Source organism: Eschrichtius robustus, chromosome 6, assembly GCF_028021215.1.
Source record: "Eschrichtius robustus isolate mEscRob2 chromosome 6, mEscRob2.pri, whole genome shotgun sequence".
Lineage (NCBI taxonomy): Eukaryota > Metazoa > Chordata > Mammalia > Artiodactyla > Eschrichtiidae > Eschrichtius > Eschrichtius robustus.
This window is the reverse complement of record NC_090829.1, coordinates 55,641,390-55,665,364: the sequence shown is the minus strand read 5'-3', so window position 1 is coordinate 55,665,364 and position 23,975 is coordinate 55,641,390. Positions and strand designations below refer to the sequence as shown.

Sequence of the window (23,975 nt, the reverse complement as noted above, 5' to 3'; positions counted from 1 at the left end):
ACTACAGCTATATGCTTACATGTCTTTTGCTCTCTTAGCTCTGCCTTGGAGCTACTCATTTTGTTATGAAGTGGTTTAGGGAAATTACACTAAAGTCACTTCAAGTTATTTTATTATAGATTAAGTGACATCCATAGATTCGGGGGAAAATAATCAAGGGATCTTAATACATATGTATGGATGAGTTAGGTATGTTCATTCATTCATACATTCAAAGAAGAACAGAGAGCCATCTGGAGATTGCAGTAGCCATGATGTGTGTGGACTTGGTCCCATGCCCACCCACCGACATCCTCCCCTATAATGCTGGGGCTGGAAGCAAAAACTCACATTTCAGAGCCTCTCATGCTAGCTGGATTCCAGTTTGATCTGCCAAGGAGAGGCACTCAGAAGAGAGTAAAAGTCAAAGAAGTGTGGAAGATTTTTTTTCCTGTTTCTAGTAGGGGAGGTAGAGGAAGTGCAGACTCCCAGACTCAGCAACCTTGTGGTGGTTCTTTAAGCCCTGTGAGCAGTGGTTCCACCACCAGCAGCAGTAAAGTTTCCAAGAGTGTGAGTAGAACGTTGGTTCCTGGGCCATCACAGGTTTCCTCCTTTATGTTGCTCCCGCGTGCAGGTCAGTAGTGGTTTCCTGCAGTTACTGATCTCTGAGAAACGGTAGCTTCACCTTTTTGTTATACTAGCCCTTTCAATAATTTTGTAATCATTTTCCTTTTTAAAATCCCCTTTGCTTTAAATACTTATTATGTTTAGCGCAGTGCAGGGAAGAGGAGATGTTGGCATTGAGTAGGATGGTGGCAGTGGAGATGGAGAAATGTCAAGTTTGGGCTATATTTTACAGCAAAGCCAATACAACTTGCTGATAGATTGGAAGTAGGAAGTGAGGAAAATAAAAAGATCAAGGAAGATTCCTATTTTTAGTTAGAGAATCAAGTGTATTTACTAACACAAGGAAGCATTTTGAAGAGGAGCAAATTGGACAAGAAATATAACTGTGCTGAAATTCTATCTGTGAGCACTTAGAATGTCAGAGAATTCCTTGTAAGAAAGCCTCTGCCTTTATAAGATTAGTACAATTGAAGGAGGAGAGAGGAAAGAAACTGAGTTTAAAAAATTGTGTCCTTTAGAAAGGAAGATTAGGGTAGTGGTTATAAGTGTGAGCTCCAGGATCAGACCATCTTATTAGGAATTTGTTACTTTGAGAATTTTATTTTTTATTCAGAAAACTAGTAAGAATTCCATAACAAACACATATATATCCACCACCCAAACTGACGAGGGGGGATATAAAGAAATGAGAAGGAAGTCTGATCTAGCACTCCTCCATTTTATTGTATGTGCTTCGATTCCTTTTTTCTGTAAAAGAAGAAATGACTGTTAAATTGTACTCTGTACCCCTATCCTTAGCACTTGTTTCCCTCCTACCATGAATCAAATTAGATACTTACTTTTTCAGTCTGTATTTTTATACTTTGAATACATATATGCTATTCATGGATATGTATATAATTTTGTATATTTAAATTTTACTTCATGGTTAGAATAATATATATATTATTCTGCAGAATATACATATACATAATACATATTATTTTTTCAAAATTTTTATGTGTGTGTATATGTATACCTGGTGCAATGGTAAGCCCCCAATAAATGTTAGTTATCATACAGCAAGGATATTGGAGATAAGAACATTCTGCTTTAGTCTTAATGAACCTTAAGGAAGGCCCGGCGAGTTAGGTATGTAGCCTGAACACATGGTGCCTTTAAACTATCTCTGCTCTGTCATTATCCTTGTGATAAACTACACTAGCTATGAGTTCCTCTGAATCTAGTATTGCCAATAGTTAAACTGAAGTGTTATATTTTATTTGGCTGTGCAGTCCTAGAAGGTAAAACTGTGTTAACCATCTTTGTATCTCTAGCACTTAATCTGGCATAGAATAGGCTCTCTGTAAATATTTGCTGAATGAATAATTGAGTGAAATCTGCTACATCATGCAATAGAGATGCCTTTGTGCAATAAAGAACTGACAACATTTTTTAGAGCAAATTTGAAGAAACAAAGCTCCTTAGCACTGGAGTTGATACAAATGCTGTTACTTGATGTTAGAACTTGGCACAAACTACAATCCTGAATGGCCAAATATGAGGACTGCATGTTTGAGAAAAGAATGGAAGGAAAAAAAAGAAAAAGTGATAAAATCTTAGAGTGTTCCCTGAACAAGGCTCATTCCTGTTTGGGTGTAATACACAATACATAAAGATAATTCATTAATAATACATACTAATAACTAATTCATTTTGCATATTTATAACAAAACACAGTTAACAATGGTTTTCAACTGTATTTAATATTTTTTAAACGGGCATTTTAAATATGACCATTTTGCTGTACATACACATTGCATTTATGAATCAGAAAATATTCCTTAAAAGATGCCTTCATTTCATAGTACTGTGTTTTCAATTATGTGCAAATATTTAAGCAACTAAAATATAAAATATTCACTCATATTCTTAATGGATGTGATGTCCCAATCCATTTTTTGTCACTCCAAATCACAACATACTTTTTTAAGTAAGCTGTATATTGAGTCATGTGAATAATACATAAAAAGTTGTAAAATAAATTGAAATCACAATTGGTCTAAATATAGAAAGCACTAGATTCCTGATGGGCATCCACACATTATAGAAATTAGGCATTCAACCCTATATAGTAATTAAGAAACTACAGACACATGCCTCTAAATCAGTCATTCAAAATCAGTCACAGCAAAGACACTGACAATAAATTGCTTTACGATGAAAATATTTCCAAATCACAGATGATAATCTATTTTGAACAATACTCAACACTATAACAGTTCAGTGCAATTTAGTAATTGGGACACCCCTTGAAAGAGATTTGGTTTTTAATCAAAGCAAATTTAATTAGAGAAATTGTGCTCCAGAGCTTATCCCAAGTTAATTTATAAATCTTTATAAATCTGCTCATCACCATTCTCTATTTTAGGGTTGTATTTTTTATTATACAACTGAGAAATTTTATTCATTATAAAATTTCATGTATCTAAATATTGCTATACTGCTGACATGGCTAAAAAAATGCATGGTCTATATTAACATTCCAAACACATATGAAACTATTATCAGTGATGTGCTGATTTTTCTAGATGTCTGTAAAAACAAATTAGCCCTTTGTAGTGTCCTAGAAAGCTTTTTTCTTTTCTGAATACAATTGTATTCATATTCTCCAAGTAGCAAGTCTGAATATGTGGGATATATTTGCCATTAAACCTTCCTGTGTGAAATGTAAATACTAAATCACCTAATAGAGACCTATCTTAGCTTAATAAATGAAATTATTTGTAACATCTTTGGAATAGAAATATGTGAGCTACACTTAACCATCTGGCCATTTTGTTTCCTGCAGACAAGTTGCAATGGTGTAATAAAACATTTTGTTTCTTGTTAAACAGATATGACAGACTTGTCTTTATAGAGCAATAGCATTTTTTCTGACTTTCAGAGTAAGGCAGTCCATTTGCAGCAGCTTGATATAAAGGTAGACAAATCATTATTAATATTAATAAAACACTATCACATATACTAAAAGCATGATTCAACAACAGCTAAGAATTTCAAAAGATAAAGCACACTCCAAGGAGTGTCCATCTGTGTCATTACTGTATTGAATAAATATTCTTTGAAGAAATTGGAGAGTTAAACTTACTGAGCAGGCCAGATAATTAAATAATTACACATTTTGATTGAAAAATAGATGTAGTTCATTGAAATAGAGACTCTAACTCTACTTCTCTAGCTAAGCTTCTGTTCAGATGCCAAGTTTGTACTTTAATTAGAACAAAAAAGACCTACGTTAACTTCAATACAACATAATAATTCATAATAATGATTGTATATTAATCTCTTGAGCTTGCTGGAATAAAGCACATGACATATGGCATGGTACAGGCACCTGTGTGGTCCTTTTGGGACTGAGGTGGTACATATTAATTAGCAACTGGAAAATAAAATCTGCTTCCTTCTGAGAAAAGCTACCTCAGTGCTTATTGGTTTAAGGCATCAAAGGAATTAGAAGGAATACTGTTAGACTCTGTCTACACTCCTTAAATCTTTGTCTAGATGTAGGCCCTGGATCAACTGCAATTAACTGAGTTAATTCTTGACAGATCCTGCTTAAGGAGTTAGAGTAGACATACTTTTCTTTGGCCTCGATGATTGTATTTTGGCTAAAAACATCAAAGTTACCATTTTGGTTATAGAAAAAACTATATAACTATATAATTCAAACACAAGCTAACCAGAACATATTAAAATTTGAAAGCAGCTTTTTCTTGAATGCTACCTGAAAGTGCCTCAATTTAATCCTTTGCTTTGTAAATTCAGATACAATCTGAGTATGAAACTATAAATGTCTTTAAGAAATATGTCATCTCACAATCAGCAAGCTCTCAAGATTCTTGGTGGTCCCAGGAATGCTAAAGGCACTTCAGTGTACATCTTTGAAGGGTAATGGAATGTTATTATGGAAATAAAACTCTGGCTGATTAACAGATAAATGTATATTGAGAAGACTAGATCTTAAAATTACTTTCTCGGGATTAAAAAAAAAGAAAAAAATCCTAATCCCATTGCTAGAGTATATTTAGAAAGGGAAAACAGAAAATTGAGTGGACATTGTGGTGACCAAAATTGGTGATATTTAAAAACTTTCTTTTGCAACTCCACTTTAAATTTACATCACTTGAAATTCTAAATTGCATAAAATAACACACTTAACTTAAAAGTATTTATACTTAATGGGGTGCTTAAAACTCTGAGAAGTTACTTTCCGAATAGCAATTCTAATGAGGCTTTTTTAAACTAACAATTTAAACTCGTGCAAGAAATACAGATTCACTAGTGCACCTAGGTAGAATATTTCTTTGCTCAAATATCACACTATTTTTTTCTCCTGGGTTGCATCCATGCCCCTGTGATGGAACCGTTAGGTTGCTGATCTGTCTTTTGGAATATATAGACCCATTTCCCTTCCACTCAACACATGGATTAGCAGTTTAAAATGTAATTCCTTTCTATTGAAGGAACATGTAATTAAGGCACATTTAAATAACCCTTTAAACCAATGAGATGACAATGTGCTACACACAGAGAAAACTTAATTTTTGGAGTAATTACACATAACACAGAATATCTCATGAGAACATTTTTGGCTAGGTCTACTAATTACGAAAACAGTTTTTCATTTGAAGCAAAGATGCCAATTCATCATTGGACAGATGGTAACGAATCAGCATTTTATTTTTGTAACACCTATCTTTGCAAGGGGGAAAGCTACTACATATGGAATATTTATGTAATTTAGGAAGTCAATTAGTTATTCTGTGTTTTAAGGAGGATATAAAACTGTGGTTGTAAATCCCAGAACCTGGTCTTTTTTACTTTCCCCAGTGAAATTATATAGACATTTTGAGGAGGAAATTATGAGAGATGTAGCTTCTGGTCTGTTATAATTTTTCATCTAGTTGTCATGGTATTCTACAATGGTGCACTTATATTTAATGCTCTTATAAATCTAAGTTATCTACATGTGTCCACCATTGTTGGGGTGGGCTACCTTCATGAGGAATGATGTCATTGGTTTCTTCAAACTCCTCCATTAAGCCAGTGAAGTGGCAGATGACATAGTCTGATCAGTGGTGCAGAAATACATTAAAAATTTCAATCATATCACTTTCTATAATCAAAAGATTCTTAACTTTTTGTAGCACCCAGCGTGAAGAACACAGGTCTGGACCCAGTCTTTTTAGCTGTGGAACTTTGGGCAAGCCACTCCACCAAGTTTCCTCATTTTTTTAAATGAGTTGTCGTGAGGATTCATTAGAAAACACAAATACGTTAAATCTAGAACAGTGCCTGACCTGTAGCAGGCACAGACGTTAGCTGCGTCTGCGTCTTTTTTGAGATACAATGGTTACTCTCTCTCCCTCTTTTTAAAATGGTGCCATTCACAGCAAAGCCGTAGGTATCTCTTATTATTGTGACTCTTCAGTTTCTTTAGTATATCGCCAAGTGATGTTTTCTCAGGACCCAGGATTAATGTAGGTGAGAAATCCTTAAGCTTCAGTATGCATAAGGATCATCTGGGAAATCTTGCTTGAAGATGAAGATTCCTAGGCTTTCTTCCCCCAAATCAGAAATACTGATTTAAACTGCTGATTTACTATAGGGCTAAAATGTCCTCTCATAAAAGCATTTTACTTAATACCCTCCTTCCTGACCGCTGGTGTCATGCAGAGACTCTCTCCACCTCCCCACAAGTACCCAGGCTTTGTGCCTTTTGCATGGATTCCCTGGGACAGTTTCTTTTGTTAGGTATAGTCAGAGAATGAACTAGTTCTTCATTTAAAAAGCAGTGATTCCAGTCCATACATCATCTGATAGAATGGCTGGTTATATAGAATGTACTGGAAAAGATCATTTATAACCCCGTTATATACTGCATGAGAAAACAGAGAAGCTTAAATTCTAGCGGCACTTCTGCTACTAACTGAATATGTGACTCTACCCCAGTTCCTTAATCACTTTGTATACAGTTAGGGTATCTGATGGGAACGCTGATGCTTTCCCGACTGAAGGTAACATTCTAGGGCTTAGATCAGAATGTCTCAGGCTTCCTTTTACTCTGGAATCTATACTTTTCACAAAGGGTTGTATCCCACGTGTGCCCTGCCTGAACCGAAATTGCAGTGGTGCACATCTGCCACGTTTTCTTGGGAGAGTAATCATTTATGATTCATTATGTCCTGGTACAATACTACGTATGAAGGATTGTGAGAAGTACCAGGCACCCAGATATCTCAGCAATAATTTAAACCTACTACCAATTCACTGAAAACACTTGTTATTTTAGTGTGCATAGGATTTTATTTACTTGGATCTATTAGGGAAAAATTTAAATGATATAAATTTAAAGGAACCCTGAGGTAATCAGACTATAGCAGTAATGTTCTTAGTTAAGAGATTTGTTGCAGTCAGAGATGTAGAGCAGCATTTATATAATTGATGGACATCTGTTTTAATTATAATTTAGTTTCTTCACATCATCTCTTAAATAGACTAATAAAAATGTTAGTCCATAGTTAACTTCAGTTTTCAAGTAATGAATACCATATAATTTAGAAGTAAAAAATACAGAATATTGAGATTTTGATCTGTGCAGTGTGGTTTAGCTAAGTACACAGTCTTTAAACAAAAATGTACAAACACAAGTGTTTTGTGCTCTCAATGCTATTAGAAACTAAGGGAATGGATTTACTTAGGATTTTGTTCTAAAATGATAAACTACCTAACTGATAATTGTCTTTTGTTTGTTTTAAATTCAGCTCCAAAGGAAGAACTAGAATGAATACATTGAACCTTGATTCACTATTTCTGATCCTTTGGTATAAAGGATTCTATTATTTGACCTGACATGCAACTATATGTGTATTCCTCCCACCTCTTTTCTGCTGTTTTTTGTGTAGCAAGAGAGGGCACTGACATTGAGGCTTGTGGGAGCTTGGTTCTTTGGCCCTTTCCTATAGACACTCCTCAACATGGCAGATACTTTCAGACACACAAGTGCATTGTTTACGAAATATATATTGTAAGGTAGTTTCATTTCTTATGTAAAATATGTGCACACAGGCAATTCAGATGAAAACGGATTTCTGCTTGAATTATCTAGCTAATTGCCTCAATTCTCTGCTTTGAGCGTATAAACATTACTTATAGTAGGAACAGCTGACCCTTATAAATCAATTAATCAATGCTGATTAATTCTTTCCTTTCAACTTCAGTTTCCCTTTAAACTAAGATTAGGTTTATGTTCATCCATTAAAACAGTGAAGACTTAGACCTATAGACACTGTCTATGAAGTTGCTCTGGAGGTGTATGATGGGGACGTGTGTTTCAATGTTGTGTTAGAGAAAAATAATCCACATGAAATATTCTGAGGATATGTTTCCTAAGGGGAATTGCTTTGTCAAATACCAAATCAGTTTCTAAAGGTAAGCTCAAAGTTTAAACACCTAATGGAATTCTGTGGTTTCGGGGAATAGTGGGTACTAAGGCCATTCAATGACAATGTCAGTATGAAAAACTTCATTTTCAACATGAGAGAAGAACTGAAGTGTGGGACGGATATGCTCTTACAGTAACACTGTATTTTCTGCCTAAAAGTAGAAGGATGAATATTTTCTATGTTGTCATCTTAGTCACAATTAAGGATAAAGAAGGGAAAAAACATCAAAAGTTTTTTTGTAGAATTAAGGAGCTTTTTGTTGATCAAAATAACTATTTCTTTCACAAGAAGTCCTTTTTGTTAGTGGCAGAAATAGCAATTTGATGCTTTTTAAGATATTTTGGGTTTTCAAAGAGAAACTTTGCTACTTTCCTGTGGAAATTATATGGTATTCTGTGAAAACTGCCTTACAGCAAGGAGTTTCAGAAAAGTACATGAAGGAAGAGCAATGTGAGATGCTTTCATTTTAGAGTAGCTCTATTTCAATGCTTCCAACAGAAACAGCACAGGAAGAAATAAATATTTTCTCCCTCATAAGACATACATCACTCCCGAAATTTTTACAGAATCAACTGAGACAAATTAGGGATTTCAAAGCTAGTCACCTTATAAGTTGTTAGGAAAAAAATTTACATTTAAATTGCTCTGTGCAGCTACCTTGAGATTTTCCCCTGGAATGTTTATGGCTCTTTTTTTTTTTTTCATTAATACTTAAAAAAATACAATTTCATAACCAGTGTATTACTACATCTAGTTGTGTTACTAACAGGCACTTCATTTCATAAAGTAGTCACATTCAAAGTGGTTTTGGTCAACCAGTCACTCAGTCAGAATACTCGTTCTTCATATTGAATACTTGATAGTGAAAGTTAATCTGAAACCATATCAACTCTTCATTTCTATTACAGAAACTAGGTCACTAAAGCTCTAACATAGGGAATCATTTCTGTTTCTACGTGTTTTATCCATAGGAGCGAAGATTGTCCAGAACTTCTTGGAAATTTCCCCCCCCAAATATTTTATATATATCTATATATCTATAGATATATCTATATCTATAGATATATAGATATATATAGATATAGATACAGCAGATTTCTTTTTAATAGATGAATCTTAAGTATTATTTCAATAACTTGCTTTTACATAATCAGAAATCTAGATATAAGAAAAAATATTAAATGTGCAAAATGCTCTTTTTACACATACATTAAAAAATACAAAGGAAGAATAGCTTTACACTTATATAAAAAGCCATTGGAGGGAAAAAGTCTTCAATGTCAGAAAATCTAGTCAGATTAGAGCTTTCACTTGAGGAATTGTAAACAAACTTTTTCAAATGCTGAGAGTTTTCTCAGTTCTTTCCAACTAAGACACTCTCAAACACATCAAGTCCTGCTTTGAAGTAAACCTGAGCTGCATTAATGCTGTTCAACACTTCTGACAGGGCTTCTTGAAGGGTCTCATTTGATGCAAGTGACTTGCAGTGTTCCCAGGCCTCCAGGAGTATTGAAAACTGGCTTGTCTTCCCATCAAGGTGGTACAGGATATTTCTGAAAAGAAATACAGAATGAGTAAATGTTTTATGCACCATGCTATTTTCATATCAAACATTGTAAAAAATATTTCCAAGAAACTGATGTTTTTAATAAATGAAGAAATTATAAGAATACAATATTATCATTTTGGGACCTCTATTGAATTAATGGATCTAGACATTGATCATCAAAAGTTCCCTCTAGTGATGAGAGAGAATCAGAGAGTATGTACCTCCTGATGGAAGTACACAATACTACCTATGAAATCAATTATTTTTGCTAAAAAATTGATCTAAATCTGCTGAAGCTTCTAAATCTAATTGCTAATAAATACAACAGACAGAAAAATATAAAAATGATATCACAGTCTGTCATCAGCAAAATACTGTGGAAATTCTGTAGGACAAATGACCCAGTTTATTCAATGAATAAATTGTAATAAGAAATAGGTGAAGGAGGAACCACTCGACCAGGGCTTTTCAACCTTGTGTTATTGACATTTGTTGGGGGGTGGGGTGGATAATTCTTTATTGTGGCAGCTGTCCTGTGCATTGTAGGATGTTTAGCAGTATCCCTGACCTCCACCCACTAGGTACTAGTAGCACCCCTCCTTTAGTTGTCTCAGTTAGTTCGGGCTGCTATAACAGAATACCATAGACTGGGCAGCTTAAACAATAATCCAATGGTTGGATTGTTGATGAGAGGCCTTTTCCTAGTTATATTCTCACATGGCCTTGTGCATGAACACAGAGAGATCCCGTGTCTTCTCTTCTTTTAATAAGGACATTAGTCCCATCATGAGGGCCCCACCTGTATGACCTAATCTAACCTGGATTATTTCCCAAAGGCCCATCTCTGAATACCATCACATTGAGGTTAGGATTTTAACACACATATTTTAGGAGAACCCAAACATTCAGTCCATAGCTGTTGTAAAACCTAAAAATGTCTCCAGACTGCCAAAATTGTCTCTTATAGGGCAAAATTGCCCCCAGTTAAGAACTGCTGCTTTAGACTAAAAGAAACGGAAACCCATCCAGTATAGACTTTACTAGGTCTTTATTCAAACAAACAATTTTTAAAAATGAGAAGTAGTACAAAGTTGAATACTAATTAAGGATTTGTTAATATTAAGAAATTGTTAATATTTTAGGTGTGATAATGGTATCATCAGTATGTTTTCAAAGTGTCCTTATCTTCTAGAAATATACAGTAATATTTGCAAATGAAAAGTTAATACGTCTGGGATTTGCTTCAGAATATCTGGAAGGAAAAAGGAGAGTGGAGCTATGGACATCACAGGTAGAACAAGATTGGCCGTTAGTTAATAATTGTTGAAATGGGGTAATGGATTCATTATACTATTCTCTCTCCCTTTGTATATGTTTGACATTTAGAATTCTTCTCAAGTATAGTGTGTGTAATAAGACGGTGACTTGAAATTTATCCAAATATCTGAGAAAGAGGAATTTGGCCGTGGGCAAGCCTAAAGAGCTTCCCTTTATTCATTGATAGATAGAAAGAATACATTTTGGTAGGAAGCTATGGATTATTGCATCATTTGACTTATTTCCAACGTAAACCACCTGAAATAGCTGAAATTTCCTGGTCTAATAAGAGAGGCAGATATATAAATGATTAAAATAATTGTCTAATTGTCATATTAGAAATGTAAGGTCCAGTGATAACAGAAGAAGGATTGCTGCTGGAAAAATTTATCATGGAGAATATTACAATTTCATCTTGAAGGATGATGGGAATTACCAGTTACAAGAGTATAAGAAAGGAAACAAGATAGAAAGTGGAGACAGCACCCTATGCAGGAGGAATAGCATATGCAAAGGTATGGATTTATAAAACAGCTTGCTCTTCTTAGTGGATCAATTCCAGTGTTTCTGTATGGCCAGAGTGCAAGGCCACAGTGGGCAGCTGTAGGAGAAGAGCTGGGAGAGCAAGCCATGGCCATGTCATACCGGGCCTTCTGTACCAAGCTAAGGAGGTTACACTTTTTCTTATGGGCAGTAGGAAACCAGTGAAAGTTTTTAAGCAAGAAAGAAAGATCGTTAGATTTTATTTTGGAATAGTTAACTTTGGTTGTAATATAAAGCCTAGAGAACGACTTAGTCCAGATGAAAATTGACAAAGATGTCAGTTACACAATGATAGTTGTCTGAAAGGGCCACAGTGCAAGGTTTAGTTAATTTACACTTATCCCTAGCACTGACCTCAGTTTTATATAGAGTTCTGGATCATTGTTTCCTAGCTCATCCAGGCTTCACTACTTCAGCCTCTCCTGAACTTCCCACTCTGCACTCTGATGGTGGTGAACGGACACTGAAATCTACCTAATCACCCATGACAGAACTCTGCAAGTCATCTCTTCCCCTTAAATATCCAACTGGTTTCTGAAGATACTCACTTCTCCATCTTTTCAGCATCTTTTCTCCTCTGTTGTGGGGCCCTGATCCCTATATTTTCAAGGATATATTATAATATCATCGCTTTACATGTCAGGGTTGAGAAATATGTTCCTTCTTTATCAGGTCTAATTCAGTGTTGTGAATATAGGAGGTCTTCAGTCATGGTGATTTGACTTACTTACATTTTTATCAGGCTTTGTTCAGTGATGGAAATTTTGTAGACCCTCTAATGTCAGTGTAAATTACACCAATTCAGGTTATTTTGCCTTTTAAGCATTAACTCACTTCAAAACAATAGATTTTGTGTCTTTGGAGAAAAATTTCAGTTGATAATAGTACATGGTGGGTGGCAGTGGAGCAGAAGATGCTTGAACTCAGAGGTTATTTCAGTAATTTTTTTTTCAAAACCTATTATTTGAAATGGGAACTATCCCTAATAATCCAATATCCTTAATCTTTGTACTTATGAATATACTTGGCATTTTATGAATTAGAGCAGTGCAAGAAGGATATTCTTTATATTCCAAATATCCTTGAATTCAGGTATAAACTTTGTATTAAGAAACATACTTCCCCTGGATATGGGAGGGAGAAAAACATCTTCCAAATGAAGAGGCAAGTGGGTCATGAGCAATGCTCTGGCTATGAGCTGTACTCTGGGAAAAATGTGGATCTACTTTTACAAGGAGAATACTCCTTGAAATAGAGATTTCCCTTTTGATATTTCCACAACCTTCATAAAATTAAAGAGCTTTTCAGAAGAAGCCACTGTGCCATGTTAAAATAAGCAATTGTATATGTATATACATAGACATATGTACATGTGTTTTATGTGTAAAAATTTTTATTATATCAAAATGACAAACAAAATAGTGAGAATTAGCAGAACACCTAATGAAAGTTTCCTAAATATAAGTTTTATTAGTTCTATATTTATTATTAAATTGGGGAGGGGGTGGTAAAAGAAACCAACTAATAGAGAGGAAGCTTGATACAGCCATGGAATTTTCCCAAATGAAGATGAAACTGCCTCAGATGGTCACATGTATTCTCCTACATGACAGAGCTGTACAAAAGTTACTTTTTCATGTTAACATAATCCTTAATTGCCATTAAAAAAAGGAGTGGGTTTTTACTGTCAGGATACCTATCAAACATATTTAAATTCATGGTAAACCATTTAAATAGATAGGTAGGTAGGTAGATAAAAATTGGTTTAGTATTTTGAGGATAAAAATAGTTTAAAGTATATTTTAATTACTTAATCATTTAAAATAGTATTCCTTTGTAGGCAACTTATACTGCTTTACCATTAAGAATAACCAAATTAGTATAATAAAAATATTTAATCATCTCTCATAATATTCATAGTTTTGAATTCTCTTCCTCTAATTCTCAGTTTCATGTTTAATTATAAATCATTTAATGGCAAATATATTTCCAGAATTTAAGAGTGTAAAAATATTTTCAAAAGCTGTATGAAATACTTCTGTCCCTTGAGGGCATACTGCTCAGCATGCTGACAAACAAAGATATTATAATCATTTTTATCCAGAACTGCCCCTTAAATGTGTTGTACCAGTGCAATTAATACATTATGAGAAGTAAGTTTAATGATTTGGGGTGCTGTTATAGTGACTTTTTGACATATTCAAAACCCACTGGCATGAAATACATTCCTATATGCACATTCTATGTTTATTAAATGTTAAATGTTATTAATATTCAATTTAACGATAAGATATTAATAAAACATGCTCATAAAGGTTACAGTATTAATCCCTCAATGGCAGTTCATTTAAGCATGAGCACAATCTCTAATATATTTACATAAAACTTCAGCCATAACTAGTATAAAATATCTAGAAGAGAGATAATGTGGAAGCATAAAAATACATCCTAAAAAGAATGTTTAGGTCTAAAGCACAAGACATGCAATTACTGTGTTTTTTTTTTTAACTCGAAAGCAATACATATATTTCTTAAAGACCAGTGCAGTGGAGTCTGCAATGTGCCAACATTTGCTTTTTCTAACTAGTAAGCAACACAGTAATACTTTTATAATGACTGTAAATAAGCCATGTGCATAGAAATAGATTCTGTTTTGGTTTGTGAAATTCTACAAGAAGCTAAACACATTTTCCATATGCTACATGATTCAAGTAGGAGGCTGCGGCAAGCTATTATGTAAGACAAACACTCATATCCATTTCTACCCAAATTGGATACAAATCAGCTTAAAATTACAGATACTTAGATTCTGGCTGAAGATCAGCGACTAGGATTCTTTCATCGCAGTTTAAGAGAGAACCTTCATTTGGGGTAGTTGCTGATACAACTTAAGTCAGTTGATCTTTATTATAGTAGAATTTTTTCACCTTGATAAATTGCTTTACCTTAAAAACAAATTGAGGATAACAAAAATATCTTCTTTAAATTTTCATGAGAAGGATAGTTTCTCCTACCAATTTTCAGAAGTAGCTCATCTTTTACTATTTCTCTTTTGTGTACTAAAAACCATTTAGCTTGCTGCATACAAAAAATAAATTTCTGTATTTGGAGACCTTTCCCAAAAGAGTATCATCATATTATTTTATATTTTCTATTTGAATGGAAGACAAAAACCACAAAACTCAGCCATGTTGTTACATTTTGTCACATATGTTTCCATATACTTCTTAGTTCTGAAAACTTTCTTATGTATTCAGTCATTAACCCTAAGTACCCCAGGATCATCCCTGGGGAGCAAAACTACTACTCTACCGTTTTTTAATATGCAAATGATTCTTGCCTTTGAAAATACTTTGATTAGATCAATGTTTCCGATGGAAGCTTTTAAGCCAAAAGATTTTTGTATTCCCATGTTATGTGACCAAAACTGAACCTCAGTTAAATGGAGTTAAAAGATTTCAACAATGTATATACTATATCATGTTTTTCAGATTAGGCCAGACTTGGAATCGACCAATAGCCAGTCAAAAGGCACATGTCTGGTACAAAAATAGGGTGGAAAGACAATGAGTAAAACCCTCGAAGAGTTTCTAGGTCAAGAGTCTGTTCTTTACAACCACAAGGAATCACTGCCTTAGTGAACCATTCCTGCTCTAGGTGCTCACACCTGCATTAGTTCAATTCAGAAAAGTCTCCTGGCAGAAAGAATGGACTGTGTTATTAATTCAATAAATCATCATCCTATTTGTGTACACACAACATGTATCTTGGTATGGCATGGAGAGACATCAGACCTAATTAAAATATTACTTAATTGAAATCATTTTAGTAGTTATCGTGTTTAAAATAACATTAATTCCACCCCCATGCCTGTCTTCTCTCATCTGTTAACAATTTGGATCTTATAAAAGTAATTCATACAGTCATCCTGACCCACACACAACACAAAGAGACTACTAAAAGGAAATTGTAATACATTATTGATGACACTAATGAAATTACAACACACATCACTCATTTTAATGGATCTGTCTCAATGACACATCACGGTGACCAGGAAAGAGCAGCACCAAAATCAGAAACCTAATTGATAACTCCCAGCAGCATCAGTGAAGGAGATGAAGCATCTTTACTCAACTGACAAATCTTTTCCACTCAGCTAAAGTAAAGGAAAACTGAAGAAAATGAATTTTGAAACAAAGGCATCTAAAGTCTTCATGAGTCATTTCCTTGTGTGTGAATTAGCAAATTAATGATGGAAATGATGACTCTCTTTCAAATGTTCCTTCTTATATTCATAAACGGGCAAAGGATGCCACCAATTCTAAATGTGAATTAATATTCATTATACCCCATGTTGAGAAACTCCTAAATGAAATCGCAGTAAATAATAAGTCATGTCTTTTAAAATTGATTGTGAATACATGCTGAATGGAGAGAGAAAAGGTCAGCTCAGTATCTCACAATTGTTGCTCACTCTTTTTAGGGATTATACTAATTGTACTCCATAGTTAACAGTGGATTACTATATTTATATCAACATTAGAAAAGATTATGTGACTTGGATACTATGTCCATGAGAATTCACAAAATACATGGCGGCACTATTTATAGTACAAATGTCCATTCAGCTAAATTTGAATATGGTCTATACTAGCAAAAGCAGAATGAGAATTAAGACCATTGTTGATACTGTCAAGCCGTAAACTCTGCAGACAACTGAGGCAGAAAGACATGTGGGGTAGCTTGTTTGTTGGCAAAATTGGCTACAATTATTCCCCTCCCTGAATGCAGGCCTCTTCAAAATATGACTTTGCAGTTCTTTCCATCAAGAGATGGGGTCTATTTCCCTACCTCTTGAATCGGGTTTGGCCTTAATGAATATGACATATATGGTGAGTCCGTGCCTCAAAGGGTGTGAGGTGTTTCTTCTCTTTCTCTAGAACCCTGCCAAGCCCCCATGAGAAAATCCTGTGATAGCCTGCTGGAAAAAGAACACAGGCAGCAGAGGGGAGCTGCTTGGCGGAGGCCTTCCTATACTAGCTAGTCCCAAGCCAAGTTGGCAGCAGAAACACTGGTTGCAGACATAAACACAGTCAGGAGACACCCAGCCTGGCTTAGACCAGAAAAAGTCCAGCCTAGATGGTCATATTGAAGAATATGAACAAAATAAATATTTTCTTTAAGCCACTAAATTTTGGGTGATTTTTAGAGCAATACATAATTGTGATAATTTGGTAGTGTTTTCCTTCCCTGTGGGAAAGGAAGGGATTATGTTGCTTTAGGCATCAGTTCTCTTACTCTCTATTAATACCATTGACAGAGTGCAATGTACGACGTAGATTTGACAGTTCTTTAAATGACAGGCTGAATTCAAAAGACAGTTTTGGAAAATTGTGCCCAATAGTTCTATAAGGAATGCATTTATAAAGTTAAGATATCCATGTTGATTCGTTAGAAGTTTTAAAATCTGTTTTGAGTGCCAAGTGGGATTTTTCCACTAAACGAAAAAGTTAACCATTACAGCATATAATTTGTTGTTGATTCTTTCTTTTTAATATGGCTCATCTTACTGAATTACAGCCCAAGAAATGGAAAAAATGCTCTGTTTCCATTACAATTAAATATATAAATATAGAGCAAAGAACAGGGAGTATAAACAATTGTATTCTGTAGAGTTAATGTCTCAAGACTTCTCAGTCCATCTAACTACATTGTCTCCTCAAGAGAAGTTTCCTGAGAAAGAGGATTTTTTTTTTTTTTAGGATATTCAAGGAAGACTTCCCCTGAAAGGCAGTGCTTGATGGTTTATCAACAAAGAAAAATTAGATTTCTGCACTCAAAAGTCTTTCATTAAAAAAAAAAATAAAAATAAAAAAAAAATAAAATAAAAAGGAGAGACAGAAATAAGACAAGATTAATACAATCCTTAGCACCTTCTGAAATTTGGAGAAGATGGTGATACAGTTGACCATTATTTTTTCACCCTCATGAAATTGGTTTTTTGTTCTTATTTCAATTTCATCCCTCCTGCTTTCTTTCCATCTTACCTCTATGTATGACAGAAAACTCAATATTTAGATTACTTTTCTTTCTTATTTGGAACGCATTTCTCTTAATATTTCAGCTTCTACTCATCAGCAAGTAGGACCTGTCACCCTCCAAGAACAACTTCATTTGACTGTCTTACAGGCACATGATAATTAACATAAGGAAGCATTTCCTTTAGTATACGCTCCAAATATTTGTATTTTCCTTTCTCCATTATTCTTTCCTTACCTTCATTAGTAAACAGCAATGCTGAGGCCATAAAACCAAACAAAATAGGTAATTCAGCCTTTTTATTTGTTCCCATTTTTCTATTCCAATAATGAAAAAGATGTGAACTATTTGTTTTGGAAAGTTCACTCTAAAGGCAAAAGTTTATAATGTAGGCTGTGTCTGTTTAAACAAAGTGAGTAGTTGAGCCAATATTGATCTTCTTGCCTTATTCTACTCAATAGTCCTATTAAACTAATAATAACTAATGAGTAAGTCACTGTGTTAGGTGCTCAGGGATAGCAAAGAGAAGTTTACAGTCTATTTTGAAAGCCAAGCATATAATGAATAAATTAAAATATTATTTTAACTTATTTTTCATATAATGCATTTAGAATATTATATGGCATGAAATTATTTTTTATATTTTACTTTTTATTTATTTTTAAATATATATCAGACTGTTTAAAAAAAAATACTGCTTTGCTATGTAAACAAAGAATGTGACCTGCCATTCCAGTTCTACTAAGATCAAGCCATTAGTCACTTCCCTTGCCCACTGACAGTGTACTCTGAGGGGAATTCAGGATGGAGAAGAACAGAAAGCATTCTGTGCTTTGGATACTGGCCCTAGGTAGGTAAGATGCATATCTAAGGAATGATTTCAATGAACCCAGTTTCTTGAATCTTCCCGTACAAGAAAAGCACTAAAATCATTACCTTGAGATGTCTGTTCTTTGTGATTAGCAAACTCTTTTATGTTCAACTACATGTTTTTTATTTTCCTTTTTCCAGCCAAAAAACCCTCACATATATCCTGGCTCCTCCCTTACCTCTCTGGCACAGTTCCTCAGAGCTGAGAGGATGTCTGTTGGGCTATAGTCCTCAGTAATGTCCCCTAATAAAACTTAACTCACGACTTTTACATTATGTGTTTTTCTTTCAGTTGACAGTTTTAAATGTTTTTGCGTATCTTGTCTATGTCATACTCTTTTCATACTATGTCATATATCATACTATATACTCCTTAAGGGCATATAATACAAAGTCTATAAATATTCTATGTGATGTTCATCATATGCCTTATGGTTTGGAGGAAAATCTCCAGGGGTGGGTCCCAATGTCATCTCTTTAAGTTGGCTCATCTGATTCAAATTTCCGTAATATAGATTCAGATAACAGTCCTAATTAAGTCAGCATAAGGTAATTCTTTAACCAAATAGATTATTGTAGCAATGGGCATATGACCAAATCTTGGCAATAAAATTTGAAGGGAAATTTTCTTCAGGATTATAAGAGCAGTAATGTCATGCTTTTCTGAAAGAACCACCAAAAGCTAATCCTTTCTCTGCTTTTGAATAGTATGGGATATGGATATGAGATCTGTAAATACTACATTTTTTTTTCTACCATAGAAAAATCAGCCTTGAAATGATACCATGAAAGGCAGAGCTTAGAGACAGAAATAAATTTATTTCTTGGTGATATGACAGAGATGCTGAATCAAACCAACCTAAAATCTCTTCCTCTTAACTTTCAATTATGTGAGTCTGTTACTTTACTCTCTAAACCAATTTGGGTGAAGTTTTCTCTGTTTTCAATCAAATGTATCCACATAAACAATCCTATTGATTATATAGTTATTAAAAATAGATCATATATTCTTTAATAACTATAGATATGATTTCATTTGTCCCAAAGGATTTAGATAATTCATTCAGTTGACATTTGAAAATGACTATCTTAAGGTAAAAAATGCCTGGTTTCACTTGAATAGCAAGTATATTATTCAAGATGATTTGAAAACTTCAAAATCAATAGGACATTAAAATGTTTGCTAAATTTTAGCTAGAAGAAAAAAATAAGTACCAAGTAGATTGACTGACCTATTGAAGCTGTGAATGTTGATCACAGAGGTTGAAGGTATTTAATGAAGGAATGTCTTACTGTAAAATTACAAACCCTGGAAAGATTACCTGTCACATTTTATAGAACTGTTATACATGTTATTAAACATTCACTTTGAAAGTGTGACAAAAAGTAATATTTTAAAGGAACTCTATTCCTTAGCTGAATAAATTTGCTCACAATTTATAATATAGATATACTATCTATATTTTTGCTAGCATAGGGAAATAAAGTGCTATGGTTTATGCCAGTAAATAAATGGATCCATATACAGCAATTTACTATGCAAATTTTTTAAAAATTAAAAGAATCTGATTTTGAAATACTATAAAATTTTTTAAAATACAAGTACCAGGTAGGCAAATTCCTATTGATTATGTTGAAGTTGATCATTAAAAAACAGTCCAGATTGTGAGTAAATAGTAGAAATGTCAGCTCTTTGCTTTGGGAACTCTAAAAAAAGATGCATTCGCCCATGGCTCTCAGCCATGGGTATCAGAGGGTCGAAAGGGTCCCCAGGTACCTGACTCAAAGAAGGTGTACATTTGGTTGTACCAGTCAAACACTAATTATATCCAATTTAAGAAAAAGCATTCATTTATTGAAAGTGTGTATATATATGTAAATATATGACTACGTGTACATGTAATAGTTTACAGAAGTGATGAAAAACATTGAGAAGAAGGCAGTAACCAAGGGAAGCTGAGTATCATAAGAGTACTGCCAAGATTCTGCTTAGCAACATGTTTAGGACATTGATGTTTCAGACACTCCCACTACCACCACTTCATTGAGAATACTTCTGCACCACGGCAGCATTGCTGTCTCTTAACACTTGCTCTGTCATTGCCAGAATGTTAATCCACAACTAGCATGAATAATCTTGAACTGCCCCTACATCTCTCCTCACTTCTTTCAGATATAAAGTCCTAGGAGAGCTCATCCAATTGACTGAACTTAGGTCATGTGCCTGTACCCCAGGAACAAAATACCTAGATCCATTCACCTTCTGTGGGGGAGATAAGCCCTGCTTTCCACCAAGCTCACAGGGAATTACCCTCACATAGGAAAGAAATTTTGATACCAGGAAGATTTTTTTTTTTAATTTAAAAAATTTAAAACTGCAACTCAATAAATATCTACTACACTAGTGACAGGAAGGAAGAGTGTATTTCAACAGGGTTCTCTTGGAATTACCCTGGAAATTGCTGTTCTACTGTATGGCAGTTTTTCCGCTTATGTTAAATGTTAGCAACTACTCTATAATATGGCAGCAGTGTTTATCAAATTGAATGTGTATGAGAATAAGCTGAGACATTTAAAAAAATTCTCAAGGGATTCAGATGCAACGGGTCTGGGATACCTTATAGGAGTGTATGTTTTTTTCCCTGCTCCATTACTTAAACCTACTGGGTGACACCCATGCATACTCAGCAGTTCCCTCGGTGAGTTTTACATTTACCAAGAGGTCTTGGTTTGGTCCCAAATTAGCTTCATCCAGTCACATGTTATTGTATACAAAATTACATGATTTAAATGACATATTAAGTGTGAAAGAAAGTTACTCCTGTGAAAATGAACCTGAACGCTTTGGAAAGACTCACAAAGATTAACTGACAAAATGAGAGTGTTGTTGAATTATATGTGGAGAGATAACTGAAAAGATTATTAGCAAGGGGAGGGGAGGACTACAGTGACAGTGGAGAAAGAATCTGCATTCAGATTGTTTTGCAAATGCCTATTTATTGCTCCAAAATGAGGAAACTGAAATTGGAAATCTCAGATGATGCAGCATTAGTGTGGCTTAAATAGGAAAGTAAATCCGGACTTCCAATTCCAAGAACAGAACTCAAAGAAAAGTCCTTGGTCCTATATCAAAAGATTTGGTGATGAATGTTTTGGTTAAAAATAAACTGCTTTTTCTATCATTTGACCATTTACTGGTTCTGATTGTGTCAGATTAAGGGATGTTTACCCTCTGGGCATTCGTCAAACCTCTACTCTTAAGAACTGGAAGGGCAAATAGGTTATCATCTTGAGTTCCAACTCTCATGGACTGCTTATTGTGGCTTGAAGTACTAGGTTGACAATGGATTGGGCTGTTTCAGAGCCCAAAATAAAAAAAGGTCTGTCATGACTTAGATTCCTACTTGTAGACCCTGCTTTACTTAAGATTATTTAGCCCATTCTCTTGATAATAATGTATAGGTTTCTTGAATTAATCAATGGAAGTATAAACCAAGTTATCAAAACGAAGGGAGAAAGTCATAATTATTTGGTTTTGCTAAATAGAGTATAGTCAACCCCAGTAATCCCTTCTAAATTGTATATTATAAATTCTCTAGTTTTCCTGTTTATGGATCTGAATTAACAGAATAGCTATTAAGTTTTCTCTTCACTTGCTGCTCTAGACTGTGTCGTCTCTGTTTGTTTAAGCAATGGCCCAATCTGTTATTAATCAATTAAATTACACTAAAAAAAATGAGAATTTATGGGCATTTTTCACAAATAACTCTGTTTCTGGATATTTAATTAGTTCTTTTGCAAGATAAGTTCACTATCTGAAATACAAACTAGTTTTTAAAGTACTTTATTCAGTGAGTAGAGTTATATTAGTCTATAGCTACCTTTCTTGAAGCCTAATATTTAATATATGCAAAAAGTAATACATGCAGTTCTTAACTGAACCCTTTGGGGAGCTATGGCCTTAAATATAGAAGAAAAAAAGTAATTGGTTCTTTGCACTGGACATCTGGATATGAGTCATCTTGAAATTTTGTTCAATACTTAATGAATGTTCTGGCAGACACATTAATCCAATATTCTCAAAACAACATCACTAAGTGAATCTGAGCCATACAAAAGCAAGAACTCCAGTAGTAGATATGTCTAAATTATGTAAATGTCAGGTAGTCTGTGAGATGACTTTAATTTCATAAAGTGCATTAAGATAATTAAATAACATGACAGATTTTAAAGAATTTTGATATTTTTAATACTTAGATAAGACAGATCCAAAATAGTCTACATTTGGATAAAAATATGAGAAAGAACATAGTAACTACTGCACTAATCTCATCATACCTATGAAAATCTAAGAAGACTTTTAAAGTAAAAGTTGATAGAAATCAAGGAAAGATAATTACCTTGAGAGCTCATTCATGAAGTATTTATTAAGCACCAAGTACAATATGGAATACAAAGGAATTACAAGAGTGGTCTCAGTTCCAAAGGGATTTTTGAATTTTGAGTTAAGTAGGAAAGAGGAGAGTTTCAGGGCTATTGTCTTTTGCATATGTGGCTAACATAGTAAAACAAACCCTGAAGTTCAAAGAATCTACCAATTTTCTTGCTCACAAAGACCTCAAAATGAAAAATTTTTAATAGTTTTGTATATTTTATCTTCCTTTTCTCAGATAATCTAGAGATGTTGGACATTAATTGTCTAAAATATAAGGATACTAAAAAAGTGATAGACGTGTAAAGTAGGACATCAGAGCCTACTTTGTAATTTTATACCTTCTTATTTTCCACAATTAATTACATTTGATAATTCTTCATCTATAATATAGATTTTTCCCATTATTTTAGGTATACTCATAAGAATCCAATTAAAACCAAATGGAAATAGTTTGTGTATATACAAAGTTTCTGCCAACTTGAGAAATAACTGAATGTAGGAATATATAAATTTCAAACAAGCATATTCAATTTTATTTAGGTTTTCATTTTTATCTGAATTTTCAGATAATTCATCCCTTAAAAATCAGTGTTCAGAACTTCCCTGGTGGTCCAGTGGGTAAGACTCCACGCTCCCAATGCAGGGGGCCTGGGTTTGATCCCTGGTTGGGGAACTAGATCCCGCATGCATGCCACAACTAAGAAGTCCGCATGCCGCAACTAAAAGATCCTGTGTGCTGCAACTAAGACCTGGCACAGTCTAAATAAGTAAAAAAAAATATTTTTAAAAAAATCAGTGTTCAATGAAAATTTTAAATTACTTATTTCAAAGTGAGAAGAAAATTATTTATCAGAACAAAGTGTACTGGGTACTTGCAGTCAGTAATTAGCTTCAACACTAATCTCTCATGCACCTATAAAAAATAATGAAACTATTGAACAGTTTAATCCAAAGGCAAGGAAAACACATAACAAGGAAAGAGCAAAAATTAATGATATTTTAATTCTTAAAATAAATCAAATAATTGTGATACAGACACACTCACCACAGAACATTTTAAATGATGGGTATCTTAATCTCGTAAAATTTTGATGTTATATTTAAAAAATATATATTTAATTGAACC

At 34.0% G+C, this 23,975-nt stretch overlaps 1 protein-coding gene across 13 annotated transcripts in view; it reads right to left on the bottom strand.

The window, feature by feature from the left end:
• Positions 1-9,333: 9,333 nt before the first annotated feature.
• Positions 9,334-23,975, bottom strand: part of NAALADL2 (N-acetylated alpha-linked acidic dipeptidase like 2) — a 1,511,782-nt gene continuing 1,497,140 nt past the window's right edge. For all 13 annotated transcript variants that reach the window (XM_068547430.1, XM_068547429.1, XM_068547431.1 and 10 more), the window contains one exon: positions 9,334-9,646. In XM_068547430.1, coding sequence (XP_068403531.1) covers positions 9,448-9,646 — 199 coding nt within the window. In that variant the 3' untranslated portion in view covers positions 9,334-9,447. The remainder of the gene's footprint in view (positions 9,647-23,975) is intronic.